The sequence below is a fragment of the Python bivittatus genome, unplaced genomic scaffold, assembly GCF_059951505.1.
Source record: "Python bivittatus isolate LINGU-HERP-01145 unplaced genomic scaffold, Pbiv_v1 ctg000020_np1212, whole genome shotgun sequence".
NCBI classification, from domain to species: domain Eukaryota; kingdom Metazoa; phylum Chordata; class Lepidosauria; order Squamata; family Pythonidae; genus Python; species Python bivittatus.
Genome location: NW_028277030.1, coordinates 14,286,195 through 14,311,231, shown reverse-complemented (window position 1 = coordinate 14,311,231; position 25,037 = coordinate 14,286,195). Strand labels below are relative to the sequence as shown.

General features: G+C 37.6%; 1 protein-coding gene and 1 pseudogene across 6 annotated transcripts in view; both read left to right on the top strand.

The window, feature by feature from the left end:
* PLCB1 (phospholipase C beta 1) overlaps positions 1-25,037 on the top strand; it is a 454,738-nt gene that overhangs the window by 425,085 nt on the left and 4,616 nt on the right. For 2 of the 6 annotated variants that reach the window (XM_088134715.1, XM_088134707.1), the window contains one exon: positions 17,470-20,124. The exons of 1 other annotated variant lie outside the window; for it this stretch is intronic. In XM_088134715.1, the coding sequence (XP_087990841.1) occupies positions 17,470-17,694 (225 nt within the window). In that variant the 3' untranslated portion in view covers positions 17,695-20,124. Of the gene's footprint in view, positions 1-17,469; positions 20,125-25,037 lie in introns of those variants that run through there. 3 more of the 6 variants (XM_088134712.1, XM_088134722.1, XM_088134729.1) reach the window with 3 other exon arrangements.
* On the top strand, positions 23,544-24,784 carry LOC112540998 (large ribosomal subunit protein eL43 pseudogene; annotated as a pseudogene).

Sequence of the window (25,037 nt, the reverse complement as noted above, 5' to 3'; positions counted from 1 at the left end):
GTGAACAGAATTAACCAATTTGGAATAATCAATACAATTAATTTATGGTACAGTCCTGTGCATACTTACTCAGAATAAAGTTCAGTACTCAATGTGGCTTTATCTGAGTGAATCTGTGTTGGATTGTGGCCTTAAGAAAACATTTTGGAATCACTCAAAAATGGGCTGTAATCAATAAAGGCATTCAAGTTGGTGAATGCTGTTCTGCTGAAGGAGTGAATTCTTAAGACCACCAACTCCCTCTCCCACCCCATTTCCCCCAAGATTTGTTTTCGATCATTCGGAGAACTTTTGCAGCAGTATTTAAGCCTGCAGGAGAGTTTAGAGAGATGGCTAAGAAAAAGTAAGCTTCTGAAGTGGTTCTCACTATGTATTAAACCAATGTACTGTATCTGCCATGTCTATATCCTCATCCTGCATGGTTTCTCAACCAATGTTGGCAGCTCCTCTGGAGTTAAGCATGCTGTACCAAAATGATGTGAAATTCCAGTTACCACTAGCTCAAAATAGTCATCCTTCTACATTCATAAAGCTTAACTTTAGGGGTGTTCATAGTGGTTAAAAAGATATGTAAGAGTGGGATAACAAGACAATGCACATGTACTGTCCAGAGTGGTTTAAATGTGCTGTGTACACATGCCCACCAAATTGGCCCACTTTACCAAAGATGCTTACAAGATGGCCTCCCTACTATAATTGCTCTTTTAGTAATAAACACATGGAGGCTGTGTGCTTGGCCTCACCCGATGGAAAGAAGTTCACTTGACTAAAGAAAGACATGTTTGTGTGCAGAGATTTCCTAGTTTCTATCGTTGATATTTCCTCTTCTCAGAAGACAATTCATCTTGCAACATTCCCTAACACTGCAGTGATGCCAAAATTCATAATTCTCTGAGTTGACATTCAGATTTCTCTGACTGCTAGTGCTTGGTTTTATGATGAGTCAAACACCAGACTTCCCTCACGTAGAAAGGCAGTTATATGAGATTCTACACTTGAGTGACAGCTCAATAGATCAAGGAATCAGCGACAATTGCTTTTGTAGGCACAAAGTCAAAAACTCATGGATGTTAGCACCTTATTCTTCATTGAAACTCTCTGTAGAAACTGAGAAATAGCACACCATTTTGAAGGATCATGTAATTTGCAAAAGAATACTACTATATTGCAGGATTCAGAGAACTGGAGTCATAGCTGAGCTCTATGCACATGGAACCAAATTTCTGGGGAGGGGTGTGCAGTAATATGCATGTGCATGACACCATCAGCATGTTTATACCAATGTTACCACTTTGGAGGAAACTCTCAGAAAATCAGATATTTCTTTTACTCCCAAGGGGAAAAAAATAAATTTAATAAGAAAGCTCACATGGATAAAACCACTGTTGAATTGGATACCACCCACCATGGTATCTTATTGGACAACCTGTAGGGAATGGGAATGGAGACATTGTTTTGCAATGGGTCAATTCCTCCCTCAGTGCGCAGTTTCAGTCTGTGACAATGGGGGAGGGGAGATTGGCCCAGTGATGATATATGGGGTGAGGCAGGCATCATTTCTCTCCGTCCTGCTTTTTAAATCTAAATGGACCCATTATCCTGTGCTGTAAGGGAGATGCTGCTGGAATCCTTTCCTAGTGCATGAGACTATAAGAGTTCAGATGGGACAGAACAGGCTGAAGTTGAACCCTAGTTAGGTGGAGTTGCTGTTTGTCCATTGGGATTTTCCATTGCCACCAGGGTTCCTTGATGGGTAGGCACTATCGATGAAAGAGCAGATACGTGATTTGGGGGTCCTTCTGGACTCATGGCTCCTGCTCAAGCTATGCCCAGCTACAGTTGGTATGCCAATTGTGGCACTACCTGGGGCAAGAGGGCCTGGCTACAGTAATTCATGCCCTCATCACCATCCAAGCTGACTACAGCATTGTGCTTTTTATGGGGCTGCCCTTAAAGACTACTCAGACACTGCAACTGTTCCAAAATGCAGCACCCCATGTGCTTACTGGCACTCACCACTGCAAGCGTATAATGCCAATTTTCTGCGCCCTGCCCAGACTATAGAAGTTATCATTATCAACATTTATTTATTTGTTTATTTGTTTATTAAATTTGTATGCTGCCCATCTCCCCCAACGGGTGACTCTGGGCAGCTCACAATTAAAATCAAAAACCCATAAACAATTAAAAATACCCCATAAATAATTACAATTAATTAATCCATTAAAAATCAACTGTAAAAACAAACCCTATGCATAAATACTAAAAACATTCAACGGGGGGGGGGGGGCAAAGTCAATTACCCCACAAGCCACCTCCACTGGTGCGAGCCCCCATCCAGCCCCCAGGCCTTCTGGCATAGCCAGGATTTCACCCTTTTCCTGAAGGCCATGAGAGTGGGGGCACACCAGACCTTGGGAGACAGATTGTTCCACAGAGCGGGGGTCACAGCAGAAAAGGCCCTCTTCCTAGATCTCACCAGTCAAAATTCCTTGACTGGTGGGGTCTGCAACATGCCCCTTCTGCTGGACCGAGTGGGGCGGGCTGATATAACAGGGGTGAGATGGCTCCTCAGATAACCTGGTCCTGTGCCATGAAGGGCTTTAAAGGTGATAACCAACACCTTGAATTGGACCCAGAAGCAAACCAGCAGCCAATGCAGCTCGCATAATAGCGGTGTTATATGTGCCACCCTAGCCACATTCAGAACTGTCCATGCTGCTGCATTCTGCACCAGCTGTAGCTTCCGGATACTCTTCAAGGGTAGCCCCATGTAGAGTGCATTGCAGTAATCCAACCAGCAGGTGACCAGGGCATGAGTGACCATGTGGAGTTTTATGTTATGATTGGTTTTAACTTTTGTTTGTATAGCCTGTAAGCCACCAAGAGTCATTTGGTTGTGATAGGGTAGAAGGAAGGAAGGTTAGATAGACAGACAGACAGACATGGCTCACATCTAAAGCAAAAGGAAATGGAGCCAAATGGAATTGTGCTCTGTACTGGAATATAGTGATCTGATTCTCTACATGACTTGGGGAGAAGGAGGCATTGAGGGCCATACATGAACTTACTCAAAGGTTGCTATATCAGGGCTGCAAAAATCCTGGCAACCCACAGACGGCAGCAAAGGGATATAGAAAGGGCATTCTTCTGCAGCCCAGACATGGCAATCCTATCTCAGTGTGGCATGTCAGAGTCCATCTTCCAAAACATAATGGAAGAGGTTAGGACAAAAATTAAACAGGATCTGGTTCTATTTACAAATTTATTAAAATTAAAGCAAGATAAAGTTAAGCTAGTTAACTTAAGTAGGAAAGTCTTCTGCCACAATAAATTTGATAAGTTTAGGAAAATGCAGTGGTTCTCAGGGGGAAAAAAACTTTTGGGAGCGACATGTGCTCCTGGCACCTCATCTGGGCAACTCTGCTGTTAAAAAAAGGGTTCCTTATTTTCTAATTGCTGTACATGGATGTCTCCTGACAAACCAACACCTCGCAGGCTGGCTAGTGATGCAAGAGTCCTACAAACACCATACAATTGACAAGTGTGCCACATAAGTACATTTTTGAATAAGCAAACTCCCAAATATCTTACAGTCCTTCCTGATTTAGTTATGTTTGTTGACTGGCTTAGAGACATGTCCAATGGCATCCATCCACTGACAAAATGATATCCAGAGTGGAACAGATTCCTCCTCTCTGCTCAAGTGTCTCATGTATTTCTGAACCTTGGATGGCATGTGGAATGCTGAGGGCAAAAGAGACAGAGAGCGTCAATCTAGTCATGTCATATTGGCTGTAGAATATAAGCCTTAAACCAGATTTTAGCTGTCAAAAGGAGCCACACTGAATGCATTGTATTAAATTAAAACCTATGAATCTAGGAAGAAATGGTAATTAAAGTGGGGGGGGGGAACTGACTCAAGGAAAAACAGGTTTGTGAAATGGCTTTTTCCCCCTAATAATTTCACTGATTTTTCAGCACAGTTGCCTGAACTCAGTGATTTCTTATGATCTGACATGCATAGGATAGCACTATGAGGGCATCTTCTCAGCCCCCAACCCAGGATATGCTTTAAACCCTGAGGATGCCTTTTAAATCTAGCTTCAGAGCATTATTATTAAAAAGATATAAGAAGCTTCCAAACATAACAGAAGATTTTTCTAGTAGTTCAGGGCTAAAAATAGGGCAGCATGGAGCAAAATGCAATCTCCTTCAAACACAGCCTCCTATTGCACTCCTAAGAAAACAAGAATATGCTGCGATCCACCACCACCACCACCACCACCTGCTCTGTAAAAGCATTGATCTTTATACACTAAACTGTGGTCCATTGTAATGGCATTCCTCATGACAGATGGTAGGCAGGAATTATTTGGTTTCACACTTACTTAAATCTGATTAACTTTTTTCAGTTGTTTAATAACAGTTGAATTGGATCCCAACAACTTATATATAGTACCCAGCTAGACAGAGAGAGAGACTACATATTTAAAGATAAAGAATGTATGGGAAAGAATAAATTTACTGTTATAATAATTTTGCTTTGGAAAGAATTCTGCAGAGAGTATTTTTAGTGGCCATATATCTTGACAAGGAGAAAAAGCCATTCATACGAGGAATTCCCAATCATAATAATAATAATCCAGCTATGATATGGTTATCCCCAACTTCTAGCTGGCTACTTTGTCCTGCTGTTTCAAAGCATTTCCTGGATCCCTCCTGAATGCCTCAAAAGAAAACTGAGCTATTTGTCAGAAATAGTTTAGCAACCAGATACATCATATAGGAGAATGAACTGTAACTTTGGGCTGTGGATCTGCTGCTCTTTCCACTATTTTAACTGTAGCCAGGAGAAATGTAGCTACATCTCCCCTGTGTGTCCTTTGCTTCAAGTAAAGCAGGACACAGGAGGAGAACAAAGCAAAAATATTAGGTTAAAGCAGGGTTTTTCCAACTGTGTTCCATGGAACTCTAAAGTTCTGCAAGAACTTGATGGGGCTCCATGAGAGACTGATACCAAAACTTGTGTCCATGGCAATTTTTGTAAGGTACAACTTGAAAGGGTGAAAATGATGACCATGATCTTTACCTTGGAAAATGCCTTGGTCATGCACCATTCTCCTGCAAAAAAGAAAAGAAAAGAAAAGCCACAGCTGCTATGTTTTGCATCCTGTTCCAACCCTGCCTCTCTTCCCTTCTCCCAAGCAAGGCCAGATGAAAAGTTTTGGGTGGACAGAACAAGAGCTTCTGTCTGGACAGCAATTCTGAATTGGCTCTTTTAATATGGATAGGCAGAAATTAGCATATGTTTTGTTTTATAGTCAGCTTTCTATCATTGCAGCTTTGCCTTTTGATTAAGGGTCCTAAGAACTTTTATTCTAAGAGTTTTAGGGGCCTGAAAAAGTTTGAAATTCCTGAGTTAGAAGAACAAGGCAAGGAGATGTATCCCAAAGTTCAGTATTCAAAATAACAAGAGATGCTTGTGTTGGGAGAAAGTCATCCCAGCAAGTTTTATGTTGATTACAATGCACTGAAACATTTATACTTTACAGATTAGAGGGTCCCTCTAATCCAGGATCTGTTGCCAACAGTGCTAAGACAGATTCCAGGGGAAGGACATGAAGGCAACAGCCTTCAGTAGCCAATATTTAGAACTGTGCTGTCTCTGATCATGGAACCTTCATTTGGGTATGAGCCTAAAGTCAGCCTTTCATGAGCGGACTCAGATATACCCACTGAAATCCACATTATTAATGAAAATCTCCAGTCTTATTAATTATGGTGGTTCCAATTCTGGAGCTAGGCATGAAGTCTGAATCAACTTTAGGAATTCCTCTAACCCTGTCTGTAAGAACATTTAAGATCATTTATAAGCTATTTGCAAGAATTTTCAAATGCAAAGCAACCATACAGTCTACCATATGTCACTGCAAGCTCATCAGTATCTTCCCACATAGGTTCATAGAGGGGGAAATGTAAATTACAGCATGTCTGCCTAATCTTCATTCCCCTGGTTGGGACTAAGTGTGCACATAGTTTGACATATCCAAGATCGATGAATATAACTTCCAATTGATATCCAATTTTAAGGATATCAAAGCTGAAGCTGTAATTTGATAGTCTTGCTATTTTGATACCTTCGCTTTTCTTTGGTTTCATGAACTAACACTTTGAAATTCTAAAAATTAATAGTTGAATACAGTAAATTAGTATTCTATAAAGTTGTTTACAGCTATGCAAATAGCACCCATGGCAATCAGAATGATTTTCTGTATGTTGGTTGAAGAGCAAATGAGGAAAGTAATTTAATTTGCTGCCTTCTGTCATATCCTTCATATGATTTCCCAAGAGAAAAAACTGCATTTCTTAAAGCGCATATCCACAAACACATGCACATCAAGAATGTGACAGTCCTTAATCAAAGGAATGAACCAAATTTTAACCAGTCATATAGGGGGAAAAGCAAACATTATCAATAAATTATAGGCAGACATAATTCAATTTAGGTAACCTTTAGGAGGGACAACAGTTTGTACTTTTTAAACTATACTTTTTTGGCATAACAATTTTGTTACTGCTTTTTTAAAGAAACAACAGTTATATAGTCCGTATTATTTCTAGTCACAATGGCCTGTGCAATAAAGCTGATTTGACTGGAATAGCACAATTTTAAAAAGCACTAATTGAATCATTTGAACAATAAAGATGCATTATAATATTAATCTTTGGGGAGATGATGATGATTTGCATTTGAGGTTTCAGGAATGACTAAATAACTTGAGCATTTAATTGCAGCACTGTGGAGCTAAGACTCTTTGTTGATAGGCTGTGTGCCATCTTATGACAAAATTGTGTATAATGGTTAGCTTGATAGAATTATCCTTTTGATTTATAAAAATGTATCCATGGAAGGCTTTTAATTAAACCCAAAGAATGGCGCTAGACAAGCGAACTAAGGATAAAAGCAGGAACAAGGTGTATGCAGCAGTGTGTAGTTTTCTGTTGTTGGACCACTACATTCTGCAGAGTGTTGCCTAGGACATCAACATAACAGCCATGGTAAATGGCATGATTCAGTACTGGGAATTGTGTCATAATTTACTGCAAGCACACATTGTCATGTTTGACAGGATATGCTCTGGAGAGCTGGAATTCTGTCTAGTATGCTGTCATCTTCGGGATCTAATTGTAAGATAGTTTATGAGGCAGAAGAGTGTTTTCGCTTGACAGATTGCATTTTAACATGCTTATATGAGAACTGTAAAAATTCAAGATGGAAGGCATATGGTGTGGAATATGGAAGATCGGCTAATTTTGCCAACAGGCACCTTCTGCATATCTCTTTTTGCTTTTTTTTAAAAAATGCATATACATGAAAGATAAAATAAATTATTTTGATCCATCAGAATTATTCTTCCTTTCCCCCACACAGGTAACACTTTCTTAGTGATGAGGCCATTGGATGTATGTATTAGCAGGGTTACTGTTGGCTTCGGCCTGCTAATACATTTGATGCCATAACACATTCTGCATCGCAACAGCTTCCGTTCTTGTGCATCTCTTGTGGTTACTATTTTCACCTTTTTTTTTCACTGCTGAAATAAAGGCAGCTGGAATGAAATCCACCAGGATGCATTTTAGTATCAACTGCAGAAATGGGCTTGGGCTCTCTCAGAATGGGGCTGTGGATGTTTAACTGGATGCAGCCAATGAAAAACAAAGTTAGGTGAATGCTAAGGAAGGTGCCTGTAGCATATTGATGCCCACAGCAAAATGCTGGGGACTTAAAATAGGGGGGTATGATGGGTACAAATAATCCCATTTTCCTTATTTTAATCTTAACTAGCAACCTTGGCATGCATTATATACGCACGCGCACACACACACATCATTACATCAATCTATATGTCTGTTTTAAAGTTATCCCATCACCCTTCTCAGATGTTCTTCTTCTATAAGAGGTTTGCCTGTGAAAGAGGAAGAACAAGAGCAGACATTTTCCCTCTGTCATCCCCCAGAAATTGGAGGGGAAAGTTCCACAGTGGAGAGGCTTTCCTGCTCTTCTGGACTCTCTGCACATGACCCTGTGTGCACACAGGCACACTATGGCAGAGATCAGGGGCTGGTGCCCCCACCCTAATATTGCTGAACTCCCCAGCATTCCTCATTTGTGATCATGCTGGCCAGTTCCCTGAAGGCTTTCCTTGCCCTATTTTACTTCAGGCAGGAAGTTATGCATCTAATTAGTGGAGCTGAATTGAGGGGTGGAGCTAGTCCATTCATCCTTATGTATTCATCCTCATTCATCTGGAACAAAAAAAATGCCCAATGAGAGCTATGTTGCATGCCTTTCAGAAAAGAATGACATTTCCTTGTTTATTACATTTTTATATCGCCAACTCTTTTCAGTGTATATTAAAACCCCATCACCTACCAATATACTGCAATTACAAAAAAAAAAAAAAGGAAGAAAATTAGAAATAATGAAGATTACAAAAAATCCTATGGCTTTCCCTCACATGGATTTAACTGTTAAAATCACTTTTGTAATTTTGCCCAGCTCACTTAGCTTTCAAGATGGCATCATCTATCCCTTAGGTCACTTGTGGTGCTTCTGTTCAAATAACTGCTTTAATTGCTTTGGGAAATATAAAATTCTCCTATAGTTTCCTGTGGTTGGATTTCTTGCTATTTTAAGATATGTTCTTTACTTTCTGGGATAGCCTACAGATTAATTTATTTTATCAGGAGCTAAGGAACTTTAGAGGCAGATTTTAAATCTAGCTTATTTGATATAGTTATAAAATTCAAAAGGCAAGCTTATAGTTCTCCTAAATTAAACCCAGATTATGTCAGTGATAAAGAATGACTTAAGATTTTATGGGTATTCTTTGTGCCAGAGTTAGCTGACTGTAAAATAATCATTCTTGCAGTCCTTTGTATCAACCTTCCCATCTTAGCACCCTCTAAAAGTATTAGACTACAACTCCCAAAGTCCTCCATCCAGCTTGAAAATTTATTGTATATTTATTTGGGAATAAGTCTTACTGAATGTAACATCATGGAGTGATATCAATTCAAACATAGTGTGTATCCAGTTTGGTGTAATTAAAATATTTTTCTCAATAATATTGAGGTAATGTGTGGTTTTTAAGATATTCTCTTAGGATCCTACAGTATAAATTATGAATTTATGATATAGCTGAATGTAATCAGCTAGATAAGTATTGCACAGGTATTCATTTTCAAGAGATTAAAATTATCGGTTAGAACTATACTATGTTATTACTCTACAAACTTATACTATCCCCAGATCTACAAGCCCAAAATAATTAAGGGAGACCTATGATTAACTGAAGGCCATTCTTTAATATTTTCAGTAACTGTTATTTAAAATTTTCTTTTTGGTATCTGCTTTGAAATAATCATCTTTAAGCTCTCTATTAATTGCCACACTGTAGAAATAATATGTACTTAAATTTGCATGGAGTAAAAATTAATTTGAGCAAACTGGGGGAAAAGCTTGTTTAACCCCTTGGAAAAGAAAGAGAGGATAATTCACTGGCAATGTGTGAATAGAGGCAGACAGACACAATGTAAAGCAGCTTCCTAGGCAAAGGTTTTTATGTATCAAAAATGACAGCAAACAATTGTACCGTTTATTTTTACTTTATTACATTCCAAGGAGCACAGGAAATAGTTGTGGAAATTTCTGTGCAGGTTTTGGGTCCTCCAAACTTTGGGACACAGTAAGGTTTGAGCCTGGGAATGGTTTCATTGGATGCATCAGAGAAGGACGATGGAGGCACCAGCTTTTGGTTTTATTGTTTCTATTTGTTTCTGGTTTTTATTGTTGTTGTGAGCCACCCAAAGTTGTGTTTTTTAAGATGGGTGCCATAGAAGTCCAATCAATCAATCAATCAATCAATCAATCAATCAATCCTCCTCTCTCTCTTTCTCTCTCTCTTCCCTGTCACTGGAAAAGTGGCAAACTGTGAAAAATGGTAAAGATCACTTCAGGAACAATAATGGGAATTGAAGCTCAAGTTGCTTAGTCTTACCTGGCTATAGTATTTTTTTTTTATTTTTTAGTTACATTTTTAAAATTACATTTTTGCTTCGATGGGGAATAGCTATGAAGACTGCTTTGTCCTCTTTTACTTTATCAGTGGTTCTCCTTTTCTTTTCATCCCTTTCTCTAAGGGACACTACAAGGAGATAGCAAACAATTTCAGAGCCTTGTTCTTTGAGGTGTTGATGGAGGCTATTTTAAGTATCTCAGTGTCTCCATGTAACAGTAACCATTTGAAGACAATGCCAGTTGTTTACTAATTAATTAAAAGTAATGTCACTGATCTGATCACCCAAAATTTGCCATTCTCCAACATCTTTCCTTGTTGGTCCTCCTAAGCTCCCAGGTAATTCAACAGAGCATTTAAAACAGCAATGTAACATTCAAGCAGCAAGCCACAGACCTCACTTCCTCCCATGCCTGTTGGTGAGAAACAATCTGCACTTGACTTGTGCCTAATCTTTAAATAGATTTGCAGTGTTTTTTTTTAATGCAAAATAACTTTTCCTTGCATGATACTGTAGAAAAGGCTACATTTAATTTACTGCTGTAATAGAAATAGTCTGCAGTTACTTCCCGAAACGTTCACCTCTCTTTAATGCATAAGCTCTGTTTAAAATTTATTTCTTAAAAGTTGACTTTACAGCTACTTAAACAACTGACAGTTCTTGTCACAGAGCAGCTAACAGTTAAACAGAATAAACACACAAGCCTTGGTAGGTGGTGAATTACAGGATTTTTTTTTAGCTCATGTGATACAATGTGAAAATGTATTCTGTGTTTTAATATCAAATAACCAAAGAGCTTTCATTATCACCCATGTTTGCACTGGTTTAGCTAGTCTTCATGTTATGTAACTTTAGTTTTGTTCTCACAACTAGTGTGCTAACTGAATGTCTTATACAGGTCATGACAATTGTATAATGTGTCTCTGGTGTATCTGTTAAATTGGCTATCACTATGAAAACTTTGTCAAAGTCAAATTATTGCCTCCTATCAGCTCCTCTAGGTAGACCAGACCATGAAATCAACTCCACAGGATGGCTAAAGTTACTTTTATTGAGAATGGCTATAATAACAGAATCTTGCATGTCTGATTGTGCTGTGACCTTCTCCTCCTCCTTATACTTAAGTGAATTAGGGAGGTGTCTGACTGAGCTGCTTCCGGATGTTATCTGACTGTTCTGGACATTAAAAATGCTGTAGCCCCTTTTGCCTAGGCACATATCTGCATCAAGGTCATCTTCCCGACTCTCCATCTCCTCAAGAGAATTTATTTCTAAGGGTCTTTCTCTCAGTATTGTTTGTGAGCTTTCTTTTCTCTTTAACATAAAACTGAGCAGTGTCTAACCTTCCAGATACTTCCAATCATTCTTAGTTCTAGCCAGCTCAGTGGATTAGGAGAGCTGATGGGAGCTGCAATTTAACAGCGCTTGAAGGGCTGCATTGCCTATACCTGCTGCAGTACAATGAGACAGTGATCCCTCGCACACTAGCCAAGAATTGTGAGTCCCCTTCTTGGATATCAAAGTTAAGATCTACAGGGAAAAGAAGGGCTGTGTACGGTTTTGATATTTGAGTGACTGCTTTGTGAACTATCACTCCAGCTTTATAATACTAGAAAAAATAAAATCAGCTCTAACAAACAAGTGCCCACCTACTGCAACTTTGCCTATCTACTGAGAAATAAGTCAGTGATGCTTTGAGTTCAGTGGCACTTTCTGTAAGGTAAATGGACCTATGCTCTGCATAAGACCTATGCTCTTAGAAAGCCCCTCTCTCTTGCACCTATGCATTGCTGCTTCCCACACTCATGTCTCTGTCAATGATGCATAAAAATCAGTTGTTTTTTTATTTAAAATGGAAACTCTTGGCAGCCCTGATACAACTTCATTATCATCATGGGATTATCCAGTAAAGTAAACGTTGTAAACCACTCTGCAGAACACACAAAATGTTATACAGGGGGGGTTGATCCTTCTTCCAGTTGCTTTTCAGCTTTGCTCCCTTGTTCACATTTCATCTAGTGCTGTAAAGCATTTTAATTGCTGCTTGTGCAAATATTGGACTCAGTAGAGAAAATATTACAGCGTCCTAAATACTGCTTACATCATATGATACTAGTATTTACAAAGTGACCAACCCTCTGTTTGGTTTGAAATAGGAACTGCCTTTTTATTTTAAATATGCAATATAGCTCTTTCAAATACTTGACCAGAAGTTTTTCAATTATGAAGACCAGGGGACCTCAACAAAGGAAAAAAAAAATTAGATCTTCCTCCTGAGATTTCAGTGTCAATGTCAGTGTACGGAATCACACTGGAAGTTCTTTACTATTTACCATTGAAATTTATATCTGAACATGTATTTTTCATCCCCATCCAAGAGGGGATGTTGCAAGAGTCTTTGAATGGCATATATTAGAAAGACTGATTAATCTTTGAAGGAGAAAAAGTAACTTTTGAAGTACTTTCTGTAGTACTGACATGTTTTATTTTTGGAAGATGCACTTCCTGTCCGGTTGGGCACTAGAGGCAATCGATGTAGCCAGTGTAAAGATTCTCCTCTTTCAGCTCCTTTACCATTCCTTTTTGACTTCCTCTAGCAAGGCTATTGCACTTCCAGATTTATGTCACTCAAAGGTATATGTTGTTTTTGTACTGGAAGGTACATGAAGCCTGTGAGTAATATATATAAGAGCAGTGAGCTGTAATAATGGACCTACCAGCCACCTCATATTTAGGAAGCAGAGTTTCCTAGGAACTACTTACAGCCATCAGCATTGCCTCCTTGAGGATTCTGCTATATTGGAGAAAAGCCTGGAGACTGATATATTCCCCAAATTGCTGCATTAAATAACTTTCACTGATATCTCCCTCAATTAGTATTAATGAAAATGATGTGGCTTTCTCCATTGCTCACAGCTCTTGGGATCCAACGCTACATATCTAAAAAGAGAAGCTGGAGACAGCCTGGTAGCAGATCCACAGACTGCTTTAAATTTCTCAGTAAATGAGAGATGGGATTAGACATTCTGTTCATGGTGACTTTTCAGTAATCTCACGGGTCACTAGCCAATCTCCTTGAAGTGCATTATCAACATAACATCAGTGGAGCAGTTTAATCTGCTTGTCATTTCTGAAACTAACTCTGAATTCCCCCCCCCAATTTTTTTTACTTCATTTCTGATTGTATTTCTGTACTAATGTTGAATTGCCTAAAATATTTCAAGGAAGAATTTTTCATAAATATTTCATAGCTCAGTGTAAAAGATAGTATGAGAAGGTTTGACCACCTTCATTCCCTAACAACTCCAGAGGAGGGGGGAAAATTGCTTGAGAGATTTTATTCAGCACCTCCTCACATACAGTTATTATTACATGCTGTGATTCTACATTCTTCTCCTTGAGTTATGATGGTCATTGGGACCGGAATTGCCATTGCTAACTGATGCGGTCATATAGCACAACATCACGTGACTGCATTGCTTAGCAACAGCAATCCTGACACTCCCCGTTGCCGTCATTAACCAAATTCCACCGGTCATTAGCCAAGGACCCACCCCAATCCAAGCCATTTTTGGCTTGGTCCCTCCATGGTTGGGAGAGTTCTTGGTTCTGTGTTAATCAGTGTTCTGATTTAAATAAAATAGGCTTAATCTTTATTAAGATGAAGCAGGAGATTAAAAATTGGGAACATGAAAAGACTATGTACTGACACAGGCTTTCATGGCCAGTATCTGTTGCGCAGTGTGGAGCTTCAGAGTTTAGTGACCGGTTGTCTAGATGACAGTCACTAAACCTTGAAGCTCAACACTTCAGAGAAGTCTCACCTTTTTTTTGTTAATCATTAAAAAATTGCAAATTGTATTTTAGTAATAACTGGCAGGCAGCATACTACAGTACAACATTTCTATATCAAAACTGTTCAAAGCTTTCAGTATGATCAGACAATATGAGATGAGGGACTTCATTTAGCATGTTTGGGATTCATTTTAAATTACAAAATAGCATTTATTTAGGAAGCCGGAGCTTTTTATTTTTAAAAGGGAATCAATACAAGAATTTGAAACAGGCTAACTACATATTAATTGCAATAGTAATTAAGCAACTGACCACTATTTTGGCAAAGAAAGGAGGAAAATTGATGCACATTAGTAGTGTAATGCTTTTCACTTTATATGTTGGAATTGAACTTGATTGACATAATGCAATTTTAAAACCTTTGCTACACAAATGTACTTTTTTTTTCAGTTCAGCTTCCAAGTGACTTTTGACTGTATTCTTTTTTTAGTCCTGTACTCTTCAGCTGAATCTGTCAATAATTGTAATGCACTCTTGCCTTATTAATATCAGAGCATTCTTCAGTGTCAATTAGTACAGGAAATAATCACCCCAATAAATTATTATTGAAGGATTCACTTTTGTACAACAATTACAGCAAGAGTTTGAATATTTTTTCCCTTATAATAAGCATTTTACAAATGTATTAGTTGCTTGGGATACCCTTAAGTCCTGCATTGCCCTAAACAAGAAAATTAAGGGGGGGGGGACTTAAGAAACTGTTAACTACATATGTAAGATGGCCTACACCAGAACTATATGAGTACTAAATATGAACTTATTTTTTTATGCATTTTAAACGTAATATTTATTAAATTATACAGTGCAAAGATACTAGGAACCAGATATTAGCATCTCAGTTGAAACTGAATTGGAACAATTCAGTGCTGTTTGCATTATTACGGACAACCAGGGTATCTCTTTAAGAAATACTATTACTTTCAAGGAAAAACCCATTGTCCAGATATATTGAGAGTGATACTGGTACCTAGACTAGGGATGATATTACTTGGTTTCTTCATCCTGCACATTCTGGTTTTATAAAAGCCATCAAGCATCTGATCAATTAAACATTAAAATTTTAGCTGTATGTTCAGAAAAATCACAGTGATTGTGGTTTTGCTGGGCGCTGAAATGATTTTTCATATGGTACTGTGTAAATGTTTTAAACAAGTTTTGATGAAATATAGATTTCCTCCATATTGTATTGGAAACATTTGCCGGCCTTACTAGACAAAAGGGGGACATTGCAGGGGTAACAGTAGTTGGAATTAAACATAAATTGCCCTGTTCTAATGATAATCTGAATATAAACTGATATTATGTGCTAATCAGTGTATTGAAATAGGGATATATCTCATTGATAATTATACAATCCCTATTTCAACACACTGATACTGTGAAACAGAATATTAATTCATACAGTCAAGGTTTGATGATTTGTTTAAAAAGTAGCCTGAATGATATTTACTGCATGTAACATAATGCATTTTTGTTGTTTCCGTTTTGTTTGTTCTGTTTTTCTATTCTTTTGTTGTTGTTGTCAAAGTAAAAAAAAAGCAGAATAACAAATTAATGTGTGCTTAAAGATTATTTGAAGTTATATTTGTGAACAAAATTGTACTGGCAATGTTGTTGGTAATTAATAGGTTTGATGTTGTAGACTATGAACATATGAATTTTATCTTAACAAAAGTGGAGTAGGGGATTCTCAGACATCCAGTCTCTTAATGCCACATCACTGCCCCACTCATTTTTGTAAAGTCAGAACCACAGTTACTGAAACATCTGTTTCTTTTAATCCCTTAAATTTAAGGTTATTGAATTAAATGTTCAAATTACCAATGAAGCATCTTTAAAACATTTAAGCTGTTTAGTTCTGATGTTATTATAAAGAATAATAACAATAATCTTGTCTGCTTTCAATGATTGATAGCCTTCCGTATGTACAGTCTCAGGCTCCTATATGTAAATGTATTTTAAAGTAACAAATCATTGGATATTAAAAATGCAAATATTTATTAAAAGTGTTTTTACACAATAATACGTATCTTTATTGGGGAGTCCTGTTTAGTTTCGTGGGACTTATTCCCAGATAAGGGATATGGACTTGCAATCTTATGATCATGCATCGCCCTCTTCGCCTGTATCCCCCAGACATCCTTGAATTTGCTCTGCATCTGGAGGGTCTCTCAGTTTCAGAGTAGAGTAGGAGAGACATGATGTGAGGGAGGAGAATCTCATCTGTAATGGATCTATTTTGTTGGTGGAAGGACATAACCAGATATCAATCTTCAGTAGAGAAGTGGCATTAATGCTTTAAAATAACAAACATTTCTCTATGCCTTTATGCCTTTTTAAAATACATATTTCTGTTCTCGTGGGGAGAATTTAGAAAATGCATTGTAACTGATTCTGCTGCAGTTGAATATTAAGCCCTGCTAATAGTTTCAAGACTGAATGTCAACGCGATTGCAATTCCATCTTCATAATAATTGGCGTTTCTCTGGTGTAGTGTCACTGAATTAAAGTAATTATTCATTTCAAAACACGGTACAGCAATTTGCCCATTTCTAAACATCATGGCTTACCATTTGGATTTATACTGGGAATGTATTTTTTGAACACATAATTCAACATTTAGAAATATTGTTTCTGTCTCTAGGTTTGGTATGTTTCAGCGCTCTTTCGTAAGCAGTTAAGTGTCTAATAGTAACTACCATTGCATCAATTCATGTTCCGTACTAATTACTATTGCATAAGAATGTAACTGCCAAATAAATATTTATCAACTGGTGTCAGATTACTCATAGATATTTACTCTTTCAAGCACTGTAGTACATTTAATACATTTGTAAATCAGCAAATGCAGCCCAACAGGTTAAGTCAGCAAGGGTTTTTTAACATCTTGTATAAAACTTGACTTTACTTCTGATTTAGCATATATTCCTCAGTATCAAAGTCTTCCATAGCAAGACTAAATATCAGGCGTAATTAACACAGGAATGCTGGAGTACATGCTACTCCCACCAGGTGTTTCAGTGATGGCAGGGACAGTAAGATTTCTGTTGGTCAGGTGGCATTCCTCTCCAAATGAACTCCATCCACACATACAGTAATGCACCCGACACCTAATCAGTACCCTCAGGATGAACTGGACTTCAGCTCCCAGAATCCGCCAGATAACAAGGTCTTTTATAGGAGTAGAAGTCCAACATACCTGGAAAGCATTGGATGGGAATGTTTGATACCGAGGCATCCAGATTGATGAGGTTTTGTGGAAAGCAGGCTATAATAGTCAACATTTTTGCTTTGTGAATATGGTATGAACAATCTTCCTACATGCTCTAAAGAAATGGAATACAGCCAGTGATAGGTTTGATCCCCATCCCCATGCCAAATTCACTTTTGGAAAAAGAATCAAAATGCTGCCCCTTCCCTTTCACCACTCGGGAATGTCAGTCAAGGGTCTTTTTTTTTTTTTTCCTATTGTTTGTAGAAAGCAGGTGGTCATGGTGGTTTTATTTATGACTATATTGATGTCATTTCCAGTTACAGGCTGAACTTGATCAAGAATATCAAGACAAATTCAAAAGACTGCCATTGGAAATCTTGGAGTTTGTTCAAGAAGCAATGAAAGGCAAAATCAGTGAGGATGGCGATCATAGCTCTACAACTTCTTCCCTGGCATCTGATGGTGGGAAATTGAACCATAAACCACTACAAAATGAAGAGCTAGAAGACAATCCAGGAAAAGTGTTTGATACACCTCTCTAACAGCTCCTGCAAAGACCACAAACCTAAATTACTCTGACAGAGCAAGTTACCATGTTGTTCCCCAGGCATGTTCCTCTCTTTGAATGACCATTGGGCAGCTTCAGATATGGAAGACCTCTATTGGAATCATGCAAATTTCTAAAACAAATGGTTGGGTGTGGAAATTATTTGCTATTTGTAGGCCTTTTTTGTCTTGTTAGTTTAATGGCATAGACTAAGAGGCCAGTGTTTCCCTGGCCACATTTACATGGTCATTTTTAAACCATATGCAGGCTGGAGCATTCTTTGGGGACCAGTATGTTCTGTGCAGGTAAATGTGTGTAGACCTCCTTGTGAAGCAGCAGTGAAACAATATTCTACCCACAGTTATCACAGTATCCGTAATTGTTTATTTCTTCCTTTGCAACTATACCTTGAAAGCTTTCATCATCTTAACAATGGCACTTTGAGAAAAAATCAGTTTTCCTTTAGCTTTGTGTGCAACGATAGTTGGCTGTGCTGATTGTGTCTCAACAGAGAATTATCAGTGTTAGTTCTCTGTAACTGTGGTAACCACTAGAATATGTTCCCAACCCAAAATCTTTTCAAGAAGTAATCATGTGATTATACATGCTTCATATGTGATGCAAATTCACATAAGTATATGCACATTCTGTCTCTGTAAATGAACAGCGCAGGCAAGTTCTTGCTGAACTTTCCCTTGTGTTGGAATTAAAAGCTTTAGGAGAAAGACTCATACTTTGGGATGAGTGATAACTGATACTGCTACAAAATAGTTGTTGCATAATCAGAATCTTTCACTCAGACTTCTGTACTACTTTTTGATATAACACGGATTCAAGAATGTTGCTTTCAATTATTTTTGGGTTGCATCAATGACCTAGTTATTAAACTGGTTTGAGCTATTATAGCTTTCTTCTTCTTTTTAATCTATGGAATGCACATGGAAATGCCATTTCCCAAATGTATAGAAACATAGATGTTTCAAAGCTGAAACATTTGTGAAAAAGAAAATAATCAGACCAATCTGATTAATCCTGCCATTTAGTTATACAGTTAACCTAAGAAAGGTTAAAACCCCCCCCCCCATCACTGTTCTACTTTGTGGATAATACTGAAACACTATAGTTTGTTCTGATAGTGGTAAGGAGTTGGAATACATAACAGCGTATATGTAGTTTGTTTTCCCTCAGGAGTTCAGTAAAAATAACTTATTTTATTTAAATGTAAGCAATAAATAGAGATCAAACAAAATAGAGATCGAATTAAATGCTAAGTGTACATAGGGAAATTAAAATTTTGGCTAAACAGTATTTTTTTTTCTTAATTTACATCATGCATGAAGAAATGTTGCACACTGTTAGAAGAGTATATAAAAGATAAACTACTCTGCTTACATTGTATGGGGTAATTTAGAGGGTATAACAGAAACAGAAAGTTTCATTTTGATTTTAGGAAGATGACTCCTGTCATTTATTCTACTTTTGCACTTTGAAGATCAATATTATTAATCATTAAATACAAAAACCTGGAAGGGTCAAAGTTTAATGCTGCATTTTATAAGATAAAGGTTAAACAAATTTGTTTTAAGTTAGATGGGCTACAATAATCACAGTATTCATAACAGTTCTATAGTTTTTTCTTCGCCATGCTTGTATACTGCAGTTTCAAACAGGTAGGAAAAACTCTGATGAACTTTTTAATTTATGATGTAAGTTAATGGGTTGACAAAGTATCTTATCAGCAGTAGTTGGTTTTCAGTACATTTGTAACTGATCATTAACTGTACTTACTTTTTTAATATCTGTACAGTGCCCTTTTTTGCAGTTGTAGTTTTAGTGTGTAATATTGTATATCTTGCATCGTTCAAACTTGCAGTAATATATCATTTACCATGAATATTACTTGAAATAAAGTAAGGTAATGAAAAAGGAGTCTATGATGTGAGAGTCTTGTGCCTTTTCTATGTATTTGCCTTGTTATGTGTTGAACATGTCAAATAATATACTGTGGACATTTGCTATAGAGAATAGAGCTGCATTGAATTACATTGGACTCCACTGTATACTTCAGATGCACTACTGAGAATTATTTTAGTAGCTTAGGACAGACCTTCACACATAGAATTTGGACATTGTAATCATTGACATGGTTGTAAGAGATTTCTTTTAGATAGGGCTTGCTTTCCTTTGAAACTAAACGTTATTGAACATTGGTATAAATAATGTATGTGACTGGCTGATTGGAAATAGTGATTTTGCTTTCACTTAGAAAAAAAATCATTTAACATGTATATAATTTAATTTTTCAGACTTTAGATGCATAATTCACATTTTTGTAAGAATCCTATGCAATTTTGTGGCATGATGTTTCTTCCACTTGTAATTTATGTGCTTTCATCACAGAGCCAAATAAAATTTCTTAACATTATCTGTACTTAAATCTCATAATTGTCTAGGTCCCAAACATCTTGGTGCTTGAAAATTTTTTCCCTTTACTGCACAGCTGGGGGACAGTTTTATGTTTTTGTTCATGTTGGGAGCTGTGTTGAAGTTGCCAACAGGCCCAGCCATTGCCCTTCATGAATTTAGAGGAAATGTCTGCATTAAGCATTATCTATTTTCATGTGACCAAGACACTTAGCTTATTGTCTGAGGCTTTCCAGGGGCTGCAAGATACGTGGCTGCTGTGACCAAGCCATCACTGGCCATTTTGCTCCTTAAACCTACCAGATTCCTCCCAGTTTTAGCTTCACACGACTCCTTAGGGTTTCTAAGGGCCAAAAAAAGATACTGGGGAACTACAAGTAGCCTCTCTGCTGCAGGTTGCCTACCCCTAATTTTTAACAAGTGGAGGTGATCTGGTTGCCTCCTGAAGTTATGGATCACAGTTCTTTACTATCAGTCATGCTAGGTGATCTACATTAATAGAAGTAGATGTCCAAGATACACAAAGAAGCCCTAACATCTTCTACAGCCAATCAAATCCTGTGCCAACTAACTGTTCAAGGTATTCTGAGCAGAAAAGGTGTATGTGGCAAACAGAAAAGTTGATGAGGTTGTCTAAAAACATGTTTAAAATCCACCAAGATATAAAATAGGCAAATCAGAAAGTCACTCCTATATTCACTGTCACTCTAGCCACTAACTGCATCCTGAGAAAGAAATTGAAATTTTACTATATGGTGGCTTAGTTAGGGACATGCAAAATTCCACTGAAGAGCATTCTTTAAGCATTAACTTCCATATAAAGTTAAGCAGATAAAGCAACACACATTTCAGCTCTTCATACCATAATTCAGCACTAAGTATACAACAACATTAAAGGTTGATTTCAGAGACATCTACATCTAATTGTCACAGAGGGAATAATAGTTCCAGAAATAAGATAAGCCTTGTTGAATTAGACCCAAGGATCCATCTGGTTTGGTCTCTTCTTCCTTATAGTGGGTTGCCAAAAGATTGTATAAACCACGAGCAGAGTTTAAAAACTCTAGGCTTGGCATACTATTTTCCAGCCAGAAACCTGTATTGTGCACTTGCAGAATATTTCTGCGTTTGCCCTGGAGGCTATTTAGCCATCATAGTTGTTGATTAGACTTATCCTGTATCAAATATGTCTAATCCTTGTGTGAGATGGGCGACTATATAAATATGATAAATAAATAAATAAATAATCCATTTTCTACAGTGACTCCAATATTTATTACTGCAACTTATGGGAAAGAATCCCATTAAGGTAGCTATATTTTTTAGGAAGTATTTCCTTCAGCATGTGAATCTACTGCTTAATAAAATGGAAACCCTGTTCAACCAGCTTGGATACTGAGAGCAGATACTCAAGAATGAAGAACAACAGGTGGTGAAAAGGGGCTGTGTTATTGTCTCGGTATATAAATTTTCTTCTTTGCCCATCATGATTGAATCACCTACAATAGCAGTAATGGAAAAAGCCTTTTCATTCATGAATTTTGTTTAATTCATGCATCATCTTTTAATCTGATGTACTGTCTGGACACGAAAGACAAATATCCTGGTATTTTTGATATAATTGAATTAACTCTGGGGAAAACAAAAATAATCTTAGAACCTACTTCAGGGTACACAATAAATTTTCTTTCAATTAGCAGTTCCAACAGAAATTTAATGCATCACTCTGGTAGCAGATATAAGAATTATAGTGCCTCTTAGTACCACAGTAATTGATAACTGGAATGTTATCTTACTGTGCAGAACTGGAGCAACCAAGGTCTAGTGAGATACTTATGCAATAGCATAAGCACCAAGAATCAAAAGAAGAAAATGATGTAGCTCTACCTAAGTTCTATGGCAAAGTCCAGCAACATGGAGCCTCCTAGGGCCTTTGAGATGCTAAGATCCTACATTCTTTCTGCCTCTTCCTAACATACAAATATGGCCTCTGTTCACACTGCAAATGTTTTTAAAGGCTCTGGTCACTGAGCCTTTTAAAGACAGTCTGTTTTCCCAAAAAGTCTGGGGGCATTTCCAAAAAATGTCCACAGGAGGCACTTAGTATAAAAAACATGCTGTCAGTTGTTCTGGAATCATCAGTGAGAGGACTCTAATTCCCAGGGTTCACAAGATTAGAGCCTTCCAAGAAATGAAAAGCAACTGCAAGACGAATGCATCAGGAGGGGCAAATAGCGAGAACAAGAGCAGGAGATTGATCGGTACCTGCCAGGGCTATAGGTTGGCCGTCAGGGCACATGGGGCTTCTACTTGCTTATTCCAATTCTAGCTAACTGGAATGTCCTCTTTTTGCCTTTAGTTGTAGATCAAGAAATTCATGGTTTCCAGTTTTAAAATGATTGGGCGAACTCTTGTTTTGTACCTTGTTGCTACAAGTTGCTTTTAGCGTAATGGAGACTAGTGTTTAATCTCTGTGCTTGGAATGGATGTTTCATTCTGATATTTTTAAACTGCCTTAAAGATCATTTTGGGTAGAAATCAGATGGAGAAATTAAATACCAATAAATGAAAGGTAATGTAGAATTAAATAAATGTCATTGCAAGGTACCCCAGTTCTAGGTTGACTGGGGATCTTTAAACCCAGCTGAGCCCCAGACTGTGCGACAAGTAAATTTATAAAGATTCTTCTCTGTGTGTGCGTGCGTGTTTAAGTGTGTGCAGTTTGCTATTACTAACAATCAGCAGTTTGCAGAACAAAGTAAAACCATTATTTTGATTAAAGTGGGCCACCGTTGTCAAGCACCTTCCACAGGCTTCTGGTTTTATGATTATTGTGACCCCTTGTTAAGTGATGTGCATGTTTAGTGTTTGTGCTGTTGTTGCTGTTATATTTTAAAATATATAAACCAGGGTAACAGCAATTTCTTGAGAGAGAATTTGTTTTAAAAAGTGTGCTGTGAAGATACTTACACTGCAGTTCTCTTCCAACAATGTATTTTTTTCTAAATGTATATGTAAAATAGGAAGAAGATGCTGGTATTTCTATGTTTTAAAATACACTTTTTTACAAGTTACTTACTCCTGGAGGCAGTTGAGGACACTGCATAGCTTTCTCACCAATCTTTTATTACGTTCACAGTAAGAGCATACCTATAGGGCAATGTCTAATTTATGAATTATAGAACAGACTTCATTATAGGAACCCCAAACATTAACATCAAGTCAAAACAGTTTGCTTTTTGGAAAGAACAAGAGAAGCTGAGAAGGGAGGATGCCTTTCAAGGATGCACCTGGCTAAAGTGAATAGCAGCTCCTATTTTTCACAGTCTCTGCAAATTATTTCACAGCTCAAATACTGAACCACATAACATGTTTTTCTTACTCTTGGCTTTGACCTTGTGGAATAGTCACACGCTGGAGGTAAGAATATTACCCAACATTTCTAATCCCATGTTTGGTTTTTGTATTAAAAGTAATGTATGTTTGGAATGTAATTTTTAGTTTTCTGTTGTTTCCTTAGGAATAAATATACCTCAAGTTGACTTCTTGAATATTTCTTTTTCCTAAATGGTGGTGCTACTAACCATTTTCCATCTTCCATTCATTAGAGAAGCAACTGATTGATTGGCAGAAGTCCACAGAACGGCAAACAGTTAAACCAAGATGCTGGATAGAAGACAAGCGTTGGCCTCTATAACCTAGTTCTCCCCATATTCCACCTTCTTCCCAAATGTGGTTAGAAAAAACTTAGGATATTTAAACACCTGATATGTTAGCATCGTATGTTGGGGTTTTCCTTCTTTCTTTCTGCAGTCTGTTCAAGTAGCAAGATGGCCAAGGATACTAAGAAGGTTGGGACTGTAGGTACATATGATGTACAGTGAGGAACTTCCCTCAGGAAAATGGTGAAGAAGATTGAAATTAGCCACCATGCTAAGTATACCTGCTTCTTCTGTGGAAAGACCAAAATGAAGATGAAAGCCACCAGTGTTTGGCATTCTGGCTCCTTTATGAAACAGTGGCTGGTGGGGCCTGGAGAGACAACGCCACTTCAGCACTGACAATGACATCTGCCATTAGAAGACAGAAGGCAGTGGAAATATATGTTTGTCTGAATGCTATCCAGTGTCTAGCATATATTGGAATGGGCAACTTTTGCTGGCAGGGGGCTGCATTGGAGATGTTTCGAGAGAGGGAAGACCCCACTCGGTGGAATTATGATGATGCCAAGCAGCCTCCAGGAATCAAGACTGACTTGAAGGCAGGAAAAAGAAAACACACACACAGACACAAATGAGCAGAGCTAAATCCCATGTGGGAGGAACCACAACTGCCTGCTTTCAGGCTTGGGAGGGTGAGAGGAGGAAGGGCTTTTCCTTTGATTTTTAAAATTAAAATTGTGTCAAGCTTATTTTAGGATATATGTTACAATCTGCACATGCTTTACCATTTCATTTGGTCAGCAGAGGCTCAGAAGACCACAAGCTGTCCACTTCTATCATAAAGATACTATATGTTCAATCTGTGGGATAAATTTATTAACAACAATCAGATACAAGCCTACCTTTATCAGACTGCAAAGTTAATATTCTGTATTCTCAAGACATTAGAATTCATCATAAGATTGATAAATATTTTTGTGATTAACATTACAAAATAAAAACTATTCACAGAATTCCAATTACTACGTATAACGAATCACCCATATCTGTTAGATGCAAGATTCTTTAGAATGCTGATAACAGCCATATTGGTTGATTTAAAACAGCTGAACTTTAATAGATTGATACAGGGTTACCAAATCTCTCTGGACAGTTTAAGAACACTGTCAAAATTGAAAGGAAAGATTAAGTTGTTTAAATGGGCTACCTGTATTTCACTATTAGGTTCTTTACCTGAATTGCCCATTCTTTC